The sequence below is a fragment of the Phascolarctos cinereus genome, unplaced genomic scaffold, assembly GCF_003287225.1.
Source record: "Phascolarctos cinereus isolate Bilbo 61053 unplaced genomic scaffold, phaCin_HiC Scaffold_5;HRSCAF=322, whole genome shotgun sequence".
Classification (NCBI taxonomy): domain Eukaryota; kingdom Metazoa; phylum Chordata; class Mammalia; order Diprotodontia; family Phascolarctidae; genus Phascolarctos; species Phascolarctos cinereus.
This window is the reverse complement of record NW_027555958.1, coordinates 264,011,702-264,033,789: the sequence shown is the minus strand read 5'-3', so window position 1 is coordinate 264,033,789 and position 22,088 is coordinate 264,011,702. Positions and strand designations below refer to the sequence as shown.

General features: G+C 37.9%; 1 protein-coding gene across 4 annotated transcripts in view; it reads left to right on the top strand.

Moving 5' to 3' along the window:
• Positions 1–2,713: 2,713 nt before the first annotated feature.
• The window catches only part of MXRA7 (matrix remodeling associated 7), a 34,922-nt gene continuing 15,547 nt past the window's right edge, over positions 2,714–22,088 (top strand). For 2 of the 4 annotated variants that reach the window (XM_020965966.2, XM_020965967.2), the window contains exons 1-2: positions 2,714–3,096; positions 16,838–16,898. In XM_020965966.2, the coding sequence (XP_020821625.1) occupies positions 2,818–3,096; positions 16,838–16,898 (340 nt within the window). In that variant the 5' untranslated portion in view covers positions 2,714–2,817. The remainder of the gene's footprint in view (positions 3,097–16,837; positions 16,899–22,088) is intronic. The other 2 variants (XM_020965969.2, XM_020965968.2) reach the window with 2 other exon arrangements.

Sequence of the window (22,088 nt, the reverse complement as noted above, 5' to 3'; positions counted from 1 at the left end):
ACTATTGCCTACTAGCTAATGAGCAAAAACCTTGTGATTGATTAGGACAGTTTTAAAATTTATTTTTAAAGAAATCATTTATTTTGTTAAATATCTTCCAAATACATGTAAATTTTTTAAGTAACTTTAAAATTTTGAGTTTCAAATTCTCTCCTGTCCCTCCCCCTTCCTTGAGAAGGCAAGCAATTTGATATTGATTATACATGTTAAATGGAGCATGTTAGTCCATGTTAGGCATATTAAAGCTAAAGTTAATGTTGTGTCATTTAAATTTGTATATAGTATTGAAAAACAATTTCTTCAAGTTTTGTTTTAACATCACGCTTAATATGTATTGTATAGAAAGTAACACTGCAAGAACCTGGTTTCTCATTTCATGGCATTTATCAACTGTCAGTAGCAAGTAGCAGTCAGTGTGTGCCCTAGGGTCTTTGTGCTTATTATGGTAGTGCCCTGAGACAGTGTTTGCTCATGCCATGACCAAAGTTCATCTGTCAGAAGAAATTTCTTTTCACCACCACCCACCTGCCCTTGCTACAACCCTCGGATCTCTAATAAGAATTAGCAGTCGCATAAGTTCTCCATGGTGACAGGATACTAAAGAGGAAATGTAATTGCCCTCTGTTCATCCTCCCACATCAATCAGAACTTTCTTGTCTTACCTGGGTTAAATTTGTTCCTTATTTTAAATAAAATATTAATTTAGGGTTGGGTTTTTTCTTTGCTTCCCTTCATTATTCATTTAGGTTTATACAATGCAATTACTGTTTATTTGTCCTCCAAATATAAAATTAAAGTCTGAAGACTTGTATAACATGTGTACTACACCACAAGATAATAGACCTAAAATTGCTGTTTTGGATTAGGATAACCTATAATCTAGTACTGTTGTCCTAAAGCATTATGTATTAGCTCCCAATAAGAGGAGGTGCACATCTCCGTTTTGCACGGAACTGTACCAGGAGAGGAAGTTTTGGATATGAATCTACTTGGTTTAGGTCCTCGAGAATGTTAGCTGCATTGATCAGTCAACAACTAGATTGTAAGTAACAATGAGATTCACCGTTTTGCATGGAAACTGTACCAGGAGAGGAAGTTTTGGATATAAATCTACTTGGTTTAGGTCCTCGAGAATGTTAGCTGCATTGATCAGTCAACAACTAGATTGTAAGTAACAATGAGATTCGTTCCATGCCTTGAGCCTATGTTTTTCAACTCCATTTCTACCTTATATTCCCCCCACCATCACATCCTGAAATCTTGTCCAATTTAACTCAGACTCTAATTTGCCAGATAGCATCAGATGCAGTTTGATGTAAAAATGGAAATCTTATTGTTCTACACAGGATGACATTACTTTCATAATGTATTTATAAAGTCTAATTCAGGGGAGGATGTTCACTAAAACAGGTAGATGTGAATGTTAATTTACTTCTGTGCAAGACCCAAGACTGGTCAATTTAATGTCATAGGCCATTGAGGAAATACCTTCTGTTATACTTCCCCGTTCAGGAATTGTGAAAACGAGCCAGTCAAGGAATGAAATGATGTGTATTGACTAAGAAATTGCAGATAAGTAGGGCCAAATTCCAAAAACCACTGCTGATTTTTGTGAGAACTGGTATTACCCTGAAGCCTGTTGTTGAAGCCAACATGGTGGAACACAAACCAATACATTGCTGTAGTGCTGCCAAAAATCAAATGATAGCTATACACACAGATACTGTAATCCTATAGAGTACAAGAACTGCTTTATCAGTATCTCAGTTGATATCGCAATGACAATTTTGTTTACAAATGATTTCTGCCCTTCCTTGACTGCTTAAAAACTGTCTGATTTTAGCTTCCCTAACTAGGTTCTTATTGAGCTTTGGCTAGCATCTTCTTTGCCAAAAAGAATTCTCAGAATAAATAAAATTTTCAGCATAGTATAGTAAAAAGTACTAACTCTGTAGTTAGGGGTTCAATTCCCCTCTAATGCTACATGTGTGACTTTGAACAATAATAATACTAATAATAGCGTTTATATAGCACTTTAAGGCTTGCATTGTGGGTGGTATTCTCGTTTTTATAGGTGAGGAAAAGGTTAAATGACTTGCTCAGGTTCACAGAGCCAATCAGTGTGGCAGGATTTGAACTTGGGACTTCCGGAGTTCAAGTAAATCACACTATCCACAGCAATATCTAGGAGCCTAAATCACTCAACCTCCTCGGGCCTCAGTTTCCCTATTTTGTAAAATGGCGGCGAGGGGGGGGGCGGTGTCTTCGTGGTCCTTTCCAGTTGTTGAACTGTGTATGATCCTATAGTTCAGAATACTGAACCTGATTCTTGGGGTATCAACTTGAGTGGCCGTGGGCCTACAGCGCGGCCAGTGAAGTTGAGAACATTTAGGGTCTATGTCAGTTTGCTGGTGGGTACCCTAACCATAAAACCCTCCTCAGACACCTATCAAGTCAAAACAATGGGAGGAACATCGCCTTGTGAAGCATACTGGACAGCTCAAAGCCGAGCTTTCGGCTTCCGGGTCCCCAACCCCGCGGTTTACCCGACTCTCTGGGGTGTGCAGGCCTGAACAGGTTGAAGGGGACGGGGTTGGGGCTCAAGGAGAGCGGAGGCTGAAACGAGACAGTGAGCGCTGGCACAGCTCGCCGGGGGAGGAGAGGCCCGCCGCGCTGCGGCCGGAATTCTGGCCCCGAGTGCACCAGGGGCCGCAGTCCCCGCCCCCCCCCCGACGCCGGCCCCCGGGCTCCGCCTCGAGGTGGGACGGGATCCAGGCCCCCAAGCCCGGGACCCCTGCCCTGCATCCCGGGCGGGGGATGGAGGCGCTGGCGGAGCTGCTGGCCGCGCTGCCGTTCTGGGGGACCGCGTTGGCGCTGCTGCTCGCCTCGCTGTGGCTCTGGCGGAGCCAAGCCCGTGCGCCCCGGAGCTCCGAGCTTCCTGCTCTCCCAAAGCAGGCCCGGCCCTCCGCGGGCGCCGAAGAGGTGCAGACGCGCGGATCCGCATCGTACGAGCTAGAGGAGCCTTGGGTGAGGGCAGGGAAGGAGGAGGAGGAGGAGGAGGAGGAGCCGCAGCCGGAGGAGGAAGAAGCGAGGCAGGTATGCGTGCAGACACCGGGTACACCCGGCTCCTCTGGGTGCGGCCCTCGCTCCCTTCTTTCTTCCGGTTGGCCCGAACTCGCCGTCTCTTCCCATCTTTTGTCTGGACCCTCTTCTCTTGCTCTCTCCTCAGATTGCCCTTTTGTTGCTACCAAGCTTGCATCCAGAGCCCAGGCATCTTCTTCAGTCTAGTCTTTGGCCTTTTGGGTTGTCTCTTTTCCCTCTTGGGGTTAGGGGACTTAGGCAGGTTGTAACCGCTTTATTTCCCTCCTTCCCCTCACTTCTCAATTCTCCCCCAAAGAAAGTGTCTGTGCCTTTTATGCCCTCCCTTCTGAGTACAACTAGGGGTGTCTCCTTCTGGAGGCAGAATTGAGCACACAGGCCTCTCCACCACCACCACCACCACTCCTTCCACCCTTCCCCCAGCAAATTTACACTGGTTTAACTATAGCGACCGAGATCTTTCTTTTAGGCTCAACCTTAAAAGAAACCCAGTTTCTGGAATAGACAGAGCCTGGGTGTGGTGGAGTAATGTAGAAACCGAGGCCCCAAGATCCAGCCCAGTTAGTTCAGCAAACTAAGACATTTGTACCTGAAACAATGGTGTATGGCATCTCTGCCACCCACTTCCCTGAGGTTGTTTCTTAGCTATTTGGGGAGACTATGGCTTCTGTCTTTCCCTGCATAAATAAGTCAGTACTCAGCTACTGCCAAGTACTGGCTGCTAGAAGACTTTGGTATTTCATCTTACATCACTTTCCTTACACCTCCTTACCCATATATAAAATTGCATATAAAACTGTGTGAGGTTTTTTCCGCAGGCCTGAGATGACAGTTTCTAATGGCCAGTAGTTCTGAAAAAAAATGGAGAGTGGTGGCACAGGAGTGTTTGGGTTTTTTTTTTTAGGACAGTTTCAAATACAGATTTCAGAAGTGAGTGAGGAGCTAATTTGCAAAGCACATGGGGGTGTTAATTTAGAAGAAAGATGCTACATATGTGGCAGTTATTTCATATCATTGGCCTTAAAACGATAGGTCATTTCTGGGACCAAATGGGTCTCTGCTTAATACTTATTTTGTGAAGCAAGGTGAGGACTACATGACAGAGCTGAGCTTCAAGCTTTACCTTCTCCAACATTTTGTTGAGATTGCTATTCTAATATTATTGAAAATTCATTTTTATCTTATTTTCAATTCCAGATTCTCTTCCTCCCCTTGCCCCTTTTCCTACCCATTGAGAAGGCAAAAAATTTGTTTTACATGATTGTACGTGTGTAACTTACGTGATTGTTTACTGTCTGAGTAAGGAGAGGAAGGGAGGGGGAGAGGGAATTTGGAACTCAAAATTAAAAAAGAATGTTAAAATTTGTTTTTACATGTAATTGGAGAAAAATTAAATACTATTAAAAATAAAATGAGAGAAAGCAGAAAATTCAAAGCCCATTACAGATATGAAATTATACAAAACAAATTTCTACATTAGCCATGTTTTGGGAACAACAAAACAAGAAAAAGAGAGAAAAAATAATGTTTCAATCTGAACTCTGAGTCCATCAGTTCTCCATCAGGAGATAGCATTTTTCATCATGAGTCCTTTGAACTATGGTGAGTCATGATGTTGATCAGAGTAAATTCACAGTAATTATCTTTACAGTATTTTTGTTACCATGTAACTTGTTCCCCTGCTCACTTCACTTTGCATCAACTAATTTAGGTCTTCCCAAGCTTTTCTGAAACCATCCTCTGCATCATTTCTTACAGCACAATGGTATTCACATGCCATAACTTGTGTAGCCAGTCTGTAATTGATGGGCATCCCCTCAGTTTCCAATTCTTTGCCTCCACAGAAAGAGCTGCTATAAATATTTTCGTACATACCAGTCCTTTTCCTTTTCCTTTGATTTCTTTAGGGCATGGACCTAGTAAAGTCAAAGGGGCCCTCCTGGGGCCCTTCATTTAATAAAACAAAAGTTTTTATTAAATTAAATTAAAAGTTTAATAATTTTTGGGGACATAGTTCCAAATTGCTTTCCAGAATGGTTTGCAACTCCACAACAGTGTATTAGTGTACCTATTTTCCCCACATGCATTTTCCCCTCTAACATTTTCCATTTTTCTTTTCTGTCATTTTAGCCAATCTGATGGATATGCGGTGGTATCTTACTAATACTTTCGATTTTCAGTATTTTGAGGGATGTATTTGATATCTCAATAAGTCACACAGGGAGTAGTAGCCATCTAAGAATCTTGTTGACTAACTCCAGTGGACTATTAGATTCTGATACAGATCTTTTGGTTGGAAATCCTTACCTTTTGAACCCTTAAAGTGTGTACTACTCAGTAATGAACTATACAGCCAAGGCTAAAAATGTATTGGTCCAGAGTTGTTTCCCATATCTTGCCCTTGCTCAGTTCTCTTTCTTGTATAAAGAAGAGATGCTAGGATGTTACAAATAGTTAATATGACACGTTGAATATTGTCTATAGAACGTCCATTGTCCATTGTTGCAACAGAACAACTAGAAAAAATATATAATTCCTTTCCCCCCTGATATCTTAGATCCCATCTTTAGGGTAAGAAAACTGAGGTATAAGAGAAGACTTTTTTTTTTTAATTGAGTGGCTGAAGGGCTGGCACTGGTATGTGCCAGGACTCCTCAGAGCAGGTAATTCAGTTCGCATTATCATAGGTGACTATTTATTGGCCTCATTTTAGTCCACCATTAAGCTAAGGAGAAATCATATGTTTTAGGAATTTAGTGCAAAAGAGATAGCCTTAGCATTTTTTAAAAAAAAGCTTTCCTGCATAGGCCCATTTATTTTTCATGTGATAAGTGTCAGAAAGTACCCTCACGTGACTAGTTTTGTGCAAGGGTAATAGTACCTGAACTGACTCAGGATACTTTCCTCTCTTCTATTTCTATAGATGGGAATAAGGAATAATTCTGTTATGTTTATTGTTTTGTGGGAGTGTGGCCTTATCAAATTTATTAAGTTTATATGTCTCATGCAGATTTTGCTGAAAAAGTACACTGTCTCTTCTAAAAGTTTCTTTTTTTTTTCTGAATACCTAGTATAGTTAAAAGGCAGGGAAAGAGTTATTATACTATTTTGTTTTGCAGCAAATTAGGTACTCCTGACCTCTGCTTTCTCTTTGAGATGGTCATTATTGTACTTGACATTTTGCAGAAGGGAATTGCCAAACAGAATTTGTCCATTATTACTCTTTGGAGAAGGGGAAGGAAATTAGCATTGATATAGCCAGGCACTGTGCTAAGCACTGTACAAATATTATCTCATTTGATTCTCACAATAACCCTCCAGGGTAGGTACCCATTTTACAGTTCAAGAAACTGAAGCAAACAGAGTGTGACTTGTCCAAGGTCACACAGCTAATAAGTGTCTGAGACTGGATTTGTACTCGTCTTCCTAACTGCAGGCCCATTGCTCTATCCACTGTGGATCTGGATAAGAGTTAAGAACCCTCTACTGTTGTACTGTTCAGTTATTTTCAGTTGCGGCAGACTCTTTGTGATCCCTTTTGGGATTTTCTTGGCAAAGATACTGGAGTGGTTTGCTACTTCCTTCTCTAGCTTGTTTTACAGATGAGGAAACTGAGGCAAACAGTGTTAAGTGACTTACCCAGGGTCACAAGCCTAGTAAGTATCTGAGGCAGGATTTGAACTCAGGTTTTCCTGACTCCAGGACAACCACTCTATCCACCAGACCTTTACAATATCCACTGATTCATATTTTAATCCCACTGAATCACAAAAGTCCATAAGGAAAAGAAAGATCCTGAGCTCGTGGGGCAAATTATCTCAATTGTATACCTACACCTATTCAAAGGTACATGAATAAATGTCGTATCAGAATAAATTTAAAACATCATAGCAGAAATGGGCAGAAGCACCTGGGAAATCATCTGAGATCTTAAAGATCAATCAAATTGTGAAGATTTTATGCACCAGGCACAGATAGAAGTTGCCATTTGACAAACAGATTTAAATCTTTGATTCTAGCAACGTGGATCCTGAAATACTGACCATAAGGCTGATTTGAGACTGGCAATGAGCAAGGCTTATATCTTTGCAAAACACTTGGACTCATTTGAAGATAGGTCATGCTCCCCCATCTGTCTGCTTAATCCTGCCCAAGACTTGAAATAATAACAACCTTGAACAACCTATATTATAGGCTTTTTGGAATCAGAAAGAAATGATAGCAAGAAATGCATTCTAGGATTTTTGGAAACCACTAAGACTGTGCCTTCAGCCTCCTCCTTTGCTAGGTGATTTGTCTAAGTTAAGCTAAGATAGATAGTGTGGTGTAGTGTAGGTATCTTTGAAAAGAGAAAGACCTATGTTCAGTTACTGCCTCTGACATATAATGTCTGGGTCACCCAAATCATTTAACCTTTTAAAAGAGACAACATAAATAACTGTACAAACAAGATCTATACATGATAAATTGGTGATAAACACAGAGGGAAGGTGATCAGGAAAGGCTTCTTGTAGAGGGTTAGATTTTAGCTGATACTGGAAGGAAGCCAGGAGATAGATGAAGAGGGAGAGAATTCCAGGCATAAGGGGACAGCCAGTAAAAATGCCTGGAGTTGGAAGATAAGAGTGTTTTGCTTGAGGAACAGTAGGGAGTCCAGTGTCACTGGATTGCAAAGTATGTGTGGAAGGGAGGAAAGTGCAAGAATACTGAGCTAGGTTATGAAGGATTTGAAAAGCTGAACAGTAGGGGCAGCTCAATGGCAAAATGGATAGAGCACTGACTCTGGAGTCAGGAGAACCTGAGTTCAACTTTGGCCTCAGACACTTATTAAGCTATGTGACCCTGGTCAAGTCACTTAACCCCAATTGCCTCCAAAAAAAGCCCAAAACAAAACAGAAAAAAAAAGGATTTTATATGTGATCCTGGGAATAATAGGGAGACACTGAAGTTTACTAAATGGAGGGTGATATGGTCAGACCTCTTTAGGAATTTGAACTTGACTGCTGAGTGGAGGATGTTCTGGAATAGGGAAATAATTGAGGTGGGAAGTCCTACCATAGTACTCCAGGCAATGTTACAAATTGAACATTATAATCTAAAAAAGGAAAAACATTGTTTCATCAGGTCTGGGTCCAAAAGTTATAGACTAACTTCCTAAAAGTAAAAATACACAAAATTTTCTAAGCTGTTTTGAATTTTTGATAAAGATCTGATAACTTGAGGAGGAAGGTAGTCAGTTTGTGCATTGAAATTTCACATCACTTCCAGGGCATGATAGCAATTCAAATTATCTACCTAGAACTGGTTTTAAATCTTCTTAGTACCCCAGATTTGCTAATATCCTCCCTTAACATAATGGGTTTATGGATTCATCAGAATAAACAGTTATTTTCTATTAAAATAAAAGTATAGTCAATTCATTAATATAATTTACAGTCAAAAGAGATTTCACTTCACATAGCAGATTCCAATGCTTACAGTTAAAGCAAGGGCAAGTATCATTAATACTAACAAGTACTAGAATTGCTTGCATTTGTAGCATATACAAAGTGACTGGCCCTGTGATTTCATTGGTCACTCCTTAGTAAATAAACTTTTTCTACAAATGAAGATTGGTACCTTCTCAGAGAATTGCTCAGGACACTGAGTGACTGGTTAAGTGCCTTGCCCAGAGTCACACAGTCTGGATGTCAAAGAAGGGACTAGGCCCCTGGTCTTCCTAAACTTAAAGATTGACTTTCTACCTATGATGCCTCACCATCATGCATATTACATAATACTCAATAAATTTCATCTTTTCTATCCATTATGTTTATATTGTCTTTTAGTTCAATTTTCCTTCTCTATCTCAATTTCCAACTCTCATCTCTTGCATGTAATATACCATACCCTCTTCTATTATACACTCCAAATTAAGCATCAATAATACAAATGAAAAATTGCAAAAAGATTTTTTAAATGACATTGTGGAGTTTTAGTTTGAAAATTTGTGGAGAAAGTTGCCATTTTAAACAGCATGAAGATTATATGAAAATACATCACAAGTTTATCATAATTCACATTTCATATTATAATGCAAACAGCTTTCTGGCAGGGATTTATCTAGTTTTAAGTACAGGCTTTGGATGTATAGGTCTAAAAGCTTCCCAAGTACCTGCTGTGTATTTATAACATTCTTTTAATTTAGAAAAAGAAATGTCAAACAAGCTACTATGGAATTATTATCTTCTCATTTGGGGGACGATGAAGAGGAAAAAGCCTCTGATATCTTTAGCTTCTGTACATAGAGGGAAGCCATGACAAACTCACTTTCAGATATATAAATGTCATACACACACATGTACACTAACTTTATGTCAATAAAGTTCCTTTAGTCATTAGGAACTTTGAAATACAAAATCCATTTAAAAAATCATTATGTGGAGGACAGCAAATATTCAGAAATCCCTATCTATACATACTGAGAGGATATTTTTAATTTCAATAATTTTCAGGCTTCAAGTCATAACATTTTCTCTTTTCACAGAAACTTCTCAGAATTAAAAATTGATAAAATATTTAATTTTTTTCAGTGTTTTTGTATTTTCTCAGAATCAGATCAACTCAATATTTCTTAAACATTTAGGCAATTTTTCAGAGGAAACATATTTCCAAATAGATGATATGTATTGTTTGAGAGGACTGAATTTTTTATGACAAAATTTAACCCTCTGAAACTTACAAAGACTCTCTGTGCAGTAACTTTTCCATTCCAACTATTTATACATCTATCCTGGGTCACACAAATTTAGGCTGATTGTTATTATTTTATTATTTAATTTCAAGTGAGTTCAAATTGGAAATTATAACCTAAGGAGTTAAAATCATAGAATTCAGAATCTTTGTCTAGGGCTCATATGCAATTTTCATTATTGCCAGGTATAAATACACAAACAACAAAGTACAAATTTCCTGAAATAAAATATACATTAGTCACAAGGAACTTAAGTTTCAACAACGATTGTACAAATAATCATTATTAATGTAAGACTGAATGTCACTATTTTGTTTTGAGGTCTTAAATTGATCTTTTAATTTTTGTTGGGAATTTTTTTTTTTAACTACAAAAGGTAGACTCCTTGTCTTTTGGAGATTTCCTCATGCCAGTGATCATCCTGGGCTTTAGAACCAGTACTCAAGTACACTAAAGTACAAGTACTTTAGAACTGTATTCATATATATTTTTCCAAAAAAGAATAGTTTTATCCTCAAAAGTACTTTGTGTTTTCTGGCTACTATTTAGAAAGATTCTGATACATGAGAGAACTCTGTGAGTCATAAATCTCTACATATCCTATGAGCAATGGGTACCTGCTGAATATTAATCATACTAGAATAGCTTTTTCTGAAAACCATGGTAGCCATTTTACTTCCCAGTTCTTACCATCTTGCACATAAAAAGTCAAGGGATGTCTGGTCAAGAAGCTGTTTATGTTGCTTGGATTGCCTACAAAAGAAGGCCACGTAGTTCGTTGCTGGGAAAAGAAAGAGAAACAGAGCTTCTCCTTACCTTTAACTCAGAAACAGCCCTAAACCAGGGATCCATTTCTCTTAAAATTACCTAAATAGGAAAAATGAAATATTCCCTAACTTTTATATCCCAAGGTTCTACTAATGCCCCCCCTGTTCTCTAGCACACTGTTCATAGCAGCTATAGGAGGTATGGTTAGCATTAGTTTTAGATCCAGTCATTAGGTTTATACTACTTAAGAGAAGGAGAATCATAGGTGGGGTTTCAGGGAAAACATATTTATTCCTCTACTGAACAAAGTAAAACATTCACATCCCTTATCAAAATAGTCAGGCAACTAGGTGGTGCAGTGTAATGGATTAGAGCACTGGAGCTGGAGTCAGGTTGACGTGAGTCCAAATTTCAGACACACACACTTACATATGAATTGTGTGACTCTGGGCAAGTCATATAACTTCTTTCTCCCTCAGTTTCCTCATCTATAAAATGGGGATAATAGTACCTACCTCTCAGGATTGTTGTAGGATCAGATGAAATGATAATATTTGTAAAGGTCCAAATCTTAAAGTGCTACATAAGTGCTAACTATTTTTATCATCATCAACACACATACTCTCAATTCTCACAGGGAAAACACAATTTATATGGGGGTGAAAAACTCCTGGAAACTACCTTATTCCCAACTCAATTCGTTCTAGGTAGCATAGTGGGTAAGAGAGAAAGACCTGGGTTCAAGTCTTACCTCTGACATTTTACTAGCTATGTGACTTCTGTCTGCCTCAATTTCCTCACCTACAAAATGGATATAATAATAGCATCTACCTCACAGGGTTTTTGTGAGGGTTTTTGTATAGTGCTTTGCAAATCTTGAAGTACCACATTATTAGTGGTTTATATGCTATTACTATTAGTGATAGATTAGGAAATTGAAGATGAAAAATGCCTTTTACTGGGTTAGTAAAACTAAATTCAAATGAGGGAATATTCACTAGCTGTGCCTGAAGAAAATCAGACTGTTCTCAATGTTCTATTATAGTGGAAAACAACTGACTTCTAGTGCTAATTTCAATATCCTATGATAGCAATATATTTTCTTAACTTATATAAATATTGATTTCAGTAGGTCCAAAATATACAAATTTGGTCTGAATAATTTTTGGCAGATGGAAACCAAAAACAGTATTAAAAACAACACTGTAAAATATCAAGTACACCTTATACTTTGATGCAAAATAAGGAGGCAAAAAAACTAATTGTCATTTTTATATTCAGGGCATTACGTTCAAAAGCAATATGAGTTATGTTATTAACTTGTTCCTTTTTGCTTTTGGTGTATCAAATAGAATCAAAAAAGAAAAATAGACTCCATTGACACAAGAAGTCTAGGTTTTAAATATACTTTTAGGAACCCTTCCAGAAAGTTCAAAAAAGTCTTAGGAATTACTTAACACTGTAGGGTTTACATTAATGTTTTAATTTAAGAAGAGTGTTTATCAGATATAAAAAAGAAAACAAGTCAGAAATAAACTTAGGATGTCATATCATACAGTCAGTCTCATACATCTTCAAAGACTTCTAGGATAAGATAAAGTTATTGCAGATCACAAAGACAAACAAACACAAACAACAATTTTATGAAACTACTTTAAGTCACAGACTTAATTTTGTCTAATGTAATAAAATGTTAATGCTTTCTGATAATCTTAGAGTGTATATGAGCATTAACTTTTAAATGTAAAGGCCTCATAAATTTTAGCTAAGACTTTTGCATTACTTAATTTCAATAGTCTATAAATCTCAGACCCCAGTGTTTTGCTCTCACATTGTCAACCTCTCCCTCTGCATTCTTCTACTAGGCGTGCAGAGGTATAACTTAAGTAATATACTAATCATATAAGTAGCCACACCTCAAGTGAGTTGCTACATACTTAAAAAGATACAACTAGAACCCTGGTTTTCTGGAGACTACTCCCACACCAATATCGCCATAATAACTCTGTCCCTTTGTCTTCAAGTTATTTTAGACTTGTAAGCAACAGACCAGGAGGGCTTTGAATTACAAAGGCTGTGAGATGTTTTGATTTCAAAACTGAGACTCGGATGTTGTCTTTAGTTCTATACTGATGGCCATTCTAATAAGAATAAACACAAAAAGTGATATTATCCATCAATTAGCAAGTATTCAGTAAGTTTTTTTGTAAACCTACTACTATGTGGCAGACACTGTGCTGGGCAGTGAGGATAGAAAAATGAAAAAAAAGAAAAGAAAAGAAAAGAAAAGAAAAGAAAAGAAAAGAAAAGAAAAGAAAAGAAAAGAAAAGAAAAGAAACAATCTCTACTTTTAAGGAGCTTACATGACTGATCATTGGGAGCCAGAGTGGATAAACATGTAAATGTATAAGTATATACAGAGAAATGCAGGGACAAGAGAGAGCATACTCAGGAAAGGCTCTTTGTAGAACAGGGGCTCCTAACCTTTTCTGAGTCATGGATTCCTTTCACACTTTGATTAAAACTTATGGACCCCTTCACAGAATAAAGTTTTCAAATGCATAAATCAAAATACACAGATAGGATTATAAAAGAAATTTATTTGAATGGAGAGAGTTATCAGAATATTAAAAAAACCCAACAGATTCACAGACTGTGAACTTAAGAACCCCTGTGTACACTGTAGGAGGTGGTGTTTGAGTGATTTCCTAAAGAAAACAAGGGATTCTTTGAGGTAGAGGTGAGAGGGGGCCACATTGCAGACATGGAAGATGACCAGGGTATCAGCACACAGACAAGTGGATAGAGTGTCTTGTTTGAGGAAGAGAGAAGGCCACTCATGTAAAATATGAGAAGAAAAGTAATGTATATTAGTCTGAAAATAAAGTTTAGAGTCAGATTGTGAAGGACATTAAAAACCAGAGAGGTGTAAGTTTTATCCTAGAGTCATTAACCACTGTAGTTCAATAGCAGAATGACACAGTCAGATCTGTACTGTTGTAAAATCGTTTTGCCCAGCTTGATGATGATGAATGGGAGATGGGAGAAACTTGAGGCAGGGAGAAAAATTAGAAAGTCGTTATAAATAGTCCAAGTAAGGGCAAGGGGGCCTGAAATAAGGGGGTAGCCAAGTGAGTGAAGAATGGTAAGAAATATTATGGAATTAGCAATGACAAGATTTGGGGTGAGAGAATGAGAAGTTGAGGGTAAGGCCAGTGGAAAAATGGTGGTATCCTCAAAAGAAATAGGGAAGTTTGGTAGAGACTAGATTTAGTGGAAAATATTAATTCTGTTTTTGGCAGTTGAGTTTGAGATGGCTGTTGGTGATGTGAGACTTGAACTCAGGAGAGAGACTAAGAACTAAATTTATGTAGATCTGTGAGTCATCTGCATACGTATGAAAATTAGGCCCATGGGAACTGATGAAATCACTGAGAGCACGTAGAGAAGAGAGAATGTGACCCAGGACAGAGCCTTGCGCTACACTCACAGTTAAAGGGCATGATAGAGACAATGCATCTGCAGTAGAGACTGAGGAGCAGTCAGGTGGGTTGATACAATTTATCAACTCAACAAACATTTTTATGTGCAGAGTCCTGTGCTAGTAATGCCAGAATCAAACAGGATACCAATTCTTTCTCTAAGGAGTCCACAATCTATTTCATAGTAGTAAATTATTATAATGCACTGATTAGCTAATGTATATTGCTTTATTTTATCCTCAAAATAGTCCCAGGTAGTAGGAAGTACACATGGCACTAGTCTGTTTTAAGAATGGAGACACACAGGCAGATGAAAGTTAACTGATCCTAGGATAAATAATAGACCTGGAATGCTTTCATTTGAAGCAGTAGAATTTTTTGTAATAATATTGAAATACTTATTCCCTAATTTTCCTAGTTACTACTTTCAGATCTCAGTGGGCTTAGGCTGGGAGAAGTAGCCTAGAACCTGTCCTGAGTGCCAAATGTCAGGGAGTCAGGTTTGGTTTGGCTGGCTATTCAAGAATTTTAATAATATAAATGAGAATGGGACTTAAAGTCCTTCAGGTGAAGCCTATGAAATAGTTAAGGTACAAGAATGGGCAACATCCACAGGAACCTAGCCTATAACATTAGAAGTATCAGGGAGATGGCTGAGTCATAAAGATCTATGGAAAATATGGATTTATGATGGTAATTCAGAGCTACGTCATTGCCACCAGAAATTAAAAATGGTTGTCCATAACAAGTTCAGATTTAGTGATCAATGTAGATTGTACAAGGAAATAGTAGAAAGTGAAACACATCAAAACTCACTATCTTTCGTGGGTTGACAGAAAACTGTCTCCATTCTACAGACACAAAACTGAATAAATCTTGGAGAACTCAATAGACAAATTTCTACACCATTTTCACAGATTGAATCACCCAAAGCTAGCATTTATCATAAAAATTTAAGCTCATTATTTTAAAAAGCTATGCAAATGCCAAATACTTATAATCCCCAAGCTACTAGGGACAAAAGGCTTTCACAATATAGAGATCTAGCAAAGTGGATAAAAATCACATGGGAACAAAGTGAGGTGCGGGTCATTCCCTGACATCCTGTTTTTACTAAGGATGCTTTCAGCAACCTTACAGAAATCGCATTCTAATATTTTCATTCAACTATAGAAAGTAGCTATTTTATGTGCATACTCTTTGACCCAGCAATAGCATTTCTAGGGCTATGTCTCAAAGAGATCATTCAAATGAGAAAAGGACCCACATGTACAAAAATATTCATAGCAGCTCTTTTTGTGGTGGCAAAGAATTGGAAATTAGAGGATGCCCATCAGTTGGGGAATGGCTGAGCAAGTTGGGGTATATGAATGTAATGGAATACTGTTGTGCTATAAGAAATGATGAACAGGCTGACTTCAGAAAAACCTGGAAAGTCTTGTATGGTCTGATGCTGAGTGAAGTGAGCAGAACCAAGAGAACATTGTACACAATAACAGCCACATTGTGCGATTACTAATATGGAAAAACTTAACCCTTCCCAGCAATACAAGGATCTAAGACATCTCCAGAGGCCTTGTGATGGAAAATGCTATCCACATCCAAAGAAAGAACTATGGAAGTTGAATTGCTATTTCTTTTTCTCTTCTGTTGAGTTTTGTTTCCTCTTTCTGATGGTTCCTCCTATTTGGTTTTTATTTTTACTTCCAACATCACTAAAGTGAAAATAAGTTTAATAGGAATGTAAATGTATAGCCTATATCAGATTGTATGCTGTCTTGGGGAGGGTAGTGGGGAGGAAGGGGGAGAAAAATTTTAAACTCAAAAGCATATGGAAGTAATTATTGATAAATCAAAATAAATTAAGAAAAAAACAAAAAAACAAAAAAAGAAAGTAATTTTATCCCCCTCTGCAATAGAATATTAAATATAAAAGAGTAATTGCAGAGTTATTTTTCTAAGACCCTTTGTATCTGAACTACATTGAAAAAGATAGAATTAGTTTAATAATAATTACAATAGTAATAATGAGTTTAATAATAGTAATGAGTTTAATGATAACAATCACAATAATAACTAACATTTGTCAATAGTCAGTAAACATTAAGCACCTACTATGTGCCAGGCTCTGTCCTAAGAACTGAGTATACAAAGAAGAAAAGTAAATCCTGCCCTTAAGTAGTTTACAGTCTAATGGGGGGGAGGGTATAGTGGGGAGGAAGCTGAACAGAAGGAAACTGAAAAGGGGTAGCTTTGCAGGGGCATAATATTCTTGGAAACTAAGCATAGTTGCTGATGAAGAATGAAGTTACCTACAAAGCTATGAGCCCTCTATAAAGGAAGACTATAAAGGGAAGCTTCTATCTTTCCAGTCAGAGTGAAAAGGCAGCTGAGGGTCCTGAGATGTTCATTAACAAAGCTGAGTCAGTCTGAGGGAGCCTTAATTTGTAAATTGCTTAAAGATTTTCAAATTGTTTTATATGCATGTCATTAATTCTTCACAACAACTCCATGAAGTAGGTAGTCTAGGTATTGCTATAACCATCTTAGAGATGAGGAAACTGAGGTTCAGAGAGGTAAAATAATTTATTTGCTTGTAATGGTTCAGTCAGTATAAGTAAGAGGCAGATGTTGAAATTAGCTTTTCCTGACTCCAAGTCTAGCATACTATCCATGATTATACCATGTTTCTTCTGTAACCCTAGTTATTGAAACACAAGGTTCTCTGCTCTGAATTCTTCCACTTGCCTTTCAGAAGGAAAAGCCAAACTCTGACAGTAAGAAGATGCCACTACTAGCTGACCTAGAAGAAGATGGTGAGTAGTAGAAAGTGGGAATGATTTCCTATAACAGGATTGAGAGCCAGAAGGAATCTTAGCAATTATCTTGGTCAATCTCCTTTTGATGGATAAGGAAACTAAGGGATCAAGAGGCTACATGACTTGCCCAAGATCACACACACACAGAAAAAAAAAAGTATGAGGGTTGAGATTTGAATCCAGATCCACTGATTCCAAGGGTAGCTAGGTGGTGAAGTGGGTAGAATGCCAGGCCTGGAGTCAGGAAGACTTATCTTTATGAGTTTAAATCAAGCCTCAGACACTTACTAGCTGTGTCACCCTGGACGAGTCACTTAACTCAGTTTGCTTTAGTTTCCTGTAAAATGAGCTGGAGAAGCAAATGGCAAACCACTTCAGTATCTTTGCTAAGAAAATTCCAAATGGGGTTCTGAAGAGTCAGAAACAACTGAATAACCATCACCACTGATTCCAAACCTAATACCCTTTGCTCTTCACAAAGAAGTTACCTATAATTTTAACCTAAAAAAACAAAAAACAAAAACCCAAACTACAAAGTCATACAGCTCTGCTCTTCTACTCCTTGCCTTGAGAGACTCATTGGAATAGAAACAATCCACAGACATTTATTAAGTACCTGCTATGTGCCAGGCACTTGGCCAAGTGCTGGTAATACAAAGACAATTAATGAAACAGCTCTTCCTCTCAAGAAGAGTACATTCTTCAGGGGCTGCAAAATTCAGCACAGGAGTATTTATTTACTCCACTGTAGAGGGTATGGCTGCTGCTGACATTTGAGGTATTATTGCTTTAAGTAGGGGAAGCTGGGGGAGGGTGGATTGGATAGGAATCATAGAGAAGGGCCAAGAAATACAGTTCTATCATAAGCTTCAGAATACTGAGGCAAAGCAATTGCTTAACCAGCATGCTATATATTGGTAATTTACTTAATCCTCCTGCTTTTCCTTGTCATGCAACAGTATCCACCTCTTCTGTATTCTTTACCTCCATTTTTACCATCCTGTAATATGAGTACTTTCCCCATGATAGAGTTTCTATAGAAAGTTAAAGATCAGCTCTCCTAACTTCACCTTCTTTGCTCAATCCCTGGAGTCCTACAATCTGTTCGCCATACAGCTGTCGGTATGATTTTTCTTAAGCAGTCGTTACCCTACTCAACAAATATCAGTGGCTATTACCTTTGAGATCAAATATATAAACTCTTCTGTCTGGCTTTTAAAGCCCTTCACAACCTGGCCCCACCTTATCTTTCTTCAGGGACATAACAGCCCATCCAAACTGGCCCAATTATTGTTTCATCTTCCATTCCCTTACCTTTGCACTGGCTGTTTGAATCCTCAAACTTTATTTTAGAATTAGCCTTCTACATGAAGCCTTTTCTGATCCACTCAGCTCACAGAGCAGGCCTACATAACATATGGCCCATGGGTTACTTGAGACCCGCCAAAGGATTTCTGGGGCCTAAGGAAAAATAAAGGGTTGCCACTGTGCACTATCTCCTGTTTGTCACGTGACCCATGGTAACCAGCCATCATCAATCTGTCTCTAGCCTAACCTATCTGTCCCTCAAAGTTTAGCCTGTTTTAATTTTGGCCCCTACCTACTGCCCAGTTATGCAGGTCTATCATAGAACCTCACTTAAATCCAATTCACATGCAAGCCAAGACATCACCCTCATGATATCATTGGTCCCCTTCCAGCTTGAAGGACAAACCACAGTGCCTTACCCCCAAATTATCTTGTATTTATTTTCTTTATACCTATATATGTATATCTTGTATCTCTCCCCATCCCTCTCCCCTATTGTCGTCTCTTCAAAACAGGATCTTTCGCTTTTGTCTTTTTATTTCCCAGATGCTATGCCTGGCACATACCAGGTACTTAATGCTTGCTTGCTTACTGATTTTCCTTTATTTTGTGAATTTAAGATTTCTCCTCTATGAATGTTTCTTGGATAATCTTTTTAGAACTACTTCTCATGGTTGTTTTAGAACTTAAGACCCCAGGGGAGGAAATTCCTCATTTCTGAGTAGTTTCTCAATCTTCTCTTTAGCCTGTGGGTCTTAACTCTTAGGAGAGGAATCAAGGGAGAGGCAAAGAAAAGCCATAAAACTCAGACCTAACATTAGTGAAAGGCAATCTGGATGTACTGGTTGTTGATAGGAGCTATGAATTCAAGCCTCTTTCCTTAATTCAAAGCCATAGAAATAATGTTGCTGTAACTTTAAATTTGCAACTGGCAGCAGCAATGGAAATAGAAGGCTTCAGGAATGCAATAACCTAGGCATCTGTGCAGAGCTAGGATAACACAATCCTTCAATCCCGGGGGTCTAAGGCAAGGCTGTCACTTTCTATAAATACAAACCACTGAAGGAAGCCTAGGAGTTTTGCAGGTTGAGTGGTTATATGAGGAAGTAAAGAAGGGACTTGGACACTCCCACTGGAGAATGCTTGCTTTCAGAGTTGTTCATTTTTCCCTGCTGGGCCTGTGAGTTAAGGGAATATTCAAGGGCTGTGGTCTCTGGAATTTGTTACTTCTCTATAAACAAAGGCTGCTAGAAGGGAAATTTCGGGATATTGTTCAGTGCCTTGAGGGATTGGAAAAGGAAATAAAACAAATATTTGATAGGAATCACCGGAGAGATGATGGAGGGAAAATCTCTACAGGTCATTCTTAATCAGTCTCTCTTGACTTGTTGAAATGTGTGTATATATATATGTGTATATATATATATATATATATATATGTGTATATATGTATATATATGGTGGTGTGCTTATAAATGTTCAACAACTAGCTCTCTAAAAAAAAAATTCTCACAACACATTTTCAAATTTAATCTGCATCATTAACATATTGTTAAGTCTAGACAATCGACAAAACTGAGCCCTGATTTGTAGTCTGGTGATTTCTGGAGTATAAATGGTCACAGTGAAAATTTAACAATTGATTCTAAAGAACCTGTTCCAACAATTTTCACTGTGACCATTTATACTCCAGAAATCACCAGACTACAAATCAGGGCTTGGTTTTGAAAATGTGTTGTGAGAATTTTTTTTTCTAGAGAGCTAGTTGTTGAACATTTATAAGCACACCACCATACAGCCCAATTATCCTCAAACACACCTCCTGATGGATGCTATGTTTTCTGAGCCTTTATCTGAGCTGTCCTAACAAAATATTCTGGTCTCATGAATCTTCCTCTTACCAGGTTTGACATGGCAGAATGAATATAAGGGAAGTATATGGTTATAGCTGGCAGAAGAGAATATCAATGGGGCCCTACAGCTCCTCTTTTGTATTCAGGTAGCACCTAAATACAAAAAACATGGCTTGACTCTTTCTATTATTAGGTCATGGGGTACAGACATAATTGGGATTCTTGATGTTGGAGTGACAAAGAGTTGAAGACTTCCAGAACAGTTGGTTTCCAGAACAAAGGTTTAGCTTCTGTAGTAGCTTCAAAAGAGCAAAATCAGGAGGGAATATGATTAATGGAGGTAGGTAATTGATTTGTGTCACTGACATGACTTACCCAAATATCTCCTGATTTCAGGTGAGGCTAGAAGAGAAAGTTCCTTTGATGGAACTCTTGCATGATCTGGCAGGATTGGTTATGTGTATATGTCACCTATTGTACTATGCTTGATTAAACTAAAGACTTTTGCAAGGATTTGTGATATCTGACACAAAAATTAAGGAACTAGAGGCAGCATGGTACATACTGGAAAGATTTGGAGTCAGAGGATTAGGTTTGAATCTAAGGGCTGCCATTATTAGTTGCATGATCTTAGGCAAATAACTGGTCTTCTTGAAGTCTCAGTTTCCTCATTTGTAAAATGAGAAGGTCAGACTAGAAGAATTCCAATGCCACTTGAGCTGTGGATTCATAATTCCATGAGTCAACACAGACTTGAAATGTAACTCGCTGCTACCCTAAGCAGGTGGTCTACACTGCACCTATAATATAAGGTCCATTAGTTTCCTTCTCATTTTTATGAATTCCTTAAGCTTATTTGAAAATACAACTGGATGAGCTGAAAAAAATCTGTTCCTAATATGGTTTGATTCTATAGGTTTTTTGTGGCTTTGGTGGTAATCAACAAAAAAGCCAATCTCCATCTCTGTGCTACAGGGATTTATTTTGGTTTTCTCCCATGCCTGGAAGGCTCTCCACCTCAACTCTGAATATTGACTTCCTGACTTTCTTTTAAGTCCCAACTAAAATCCCCTTTTACTAGAAGCCTTTCCTAACCCCTCTTAATTCCAATGCCTTCCTATTTATCTTGTATTTAGCTTGCTGTTTCCACCATTAGATTGTGAGCTTCTCGAGGGTAGGGACTCCTTTTTACCTCTTTTTGTATCTCTAGCATTTAGCATTGTGCCCCTGGAACATAGTAAGCACTTAATAAATATTTATTGATTGATATTTATAGATTATCAATCCTGAATTTAAAATTATTCCATATATTTTCTGGATACCCATTCAACTAATCCCTACTCTGCAATTTACAGAATTTCTTGAATGAAAGTATCCTGAATAGAGAGGTGGGGGACTATAAATAGAAAATGTTGCATATGCTATTAGATTCAGTCACTTTATTGGTGATTTTCCTTGACTGTTTTTCTCCTTTATTGCAAGAGTTTTCTTTGTTGCAAGTCAGAGTGCATGTGCAGTATTGAGAAATGACTAGGATGTAGAAAACAAAAGGCATCAATAAAAGTCTTTTTTTTTTTTTTTAGGTCTGTTTTTTCCCCTCTTTTTTTCTTTGAACATCTGCCTGGAACAGAGTTAGTTATGGAGAGACAGACTAAACCCTTAGTCCTAGGGTGAGATGTGACAGTGAAAAGAGAAAATAGGTTTAAAAATGTTGCTCCAAGGTACAAAATGATACTAAATAACAGACTTTTTCTCAACTTAAAGATTCTAGTCATCTAGAGTATAATGCAGAAAAATTCCTAACTTCAGAAACCATTTTTAAGGCAGCAGGTCAGCTTCCTTCAGGTTTTATTGTTGAGGGTAAGAAAAAACCCCACATGCTTCAAATGTATTTCTGGAATTGGTTCCTTTTACCACCCAAACTCTGGGGACTTTATAGATTTCTCCTTCCTTTATATTTCTTTGTCTTCTTATAAATGCCACATTTGAAAAGCCCTAGTCAGAGAAGAAAAATGTGGCTTGACTC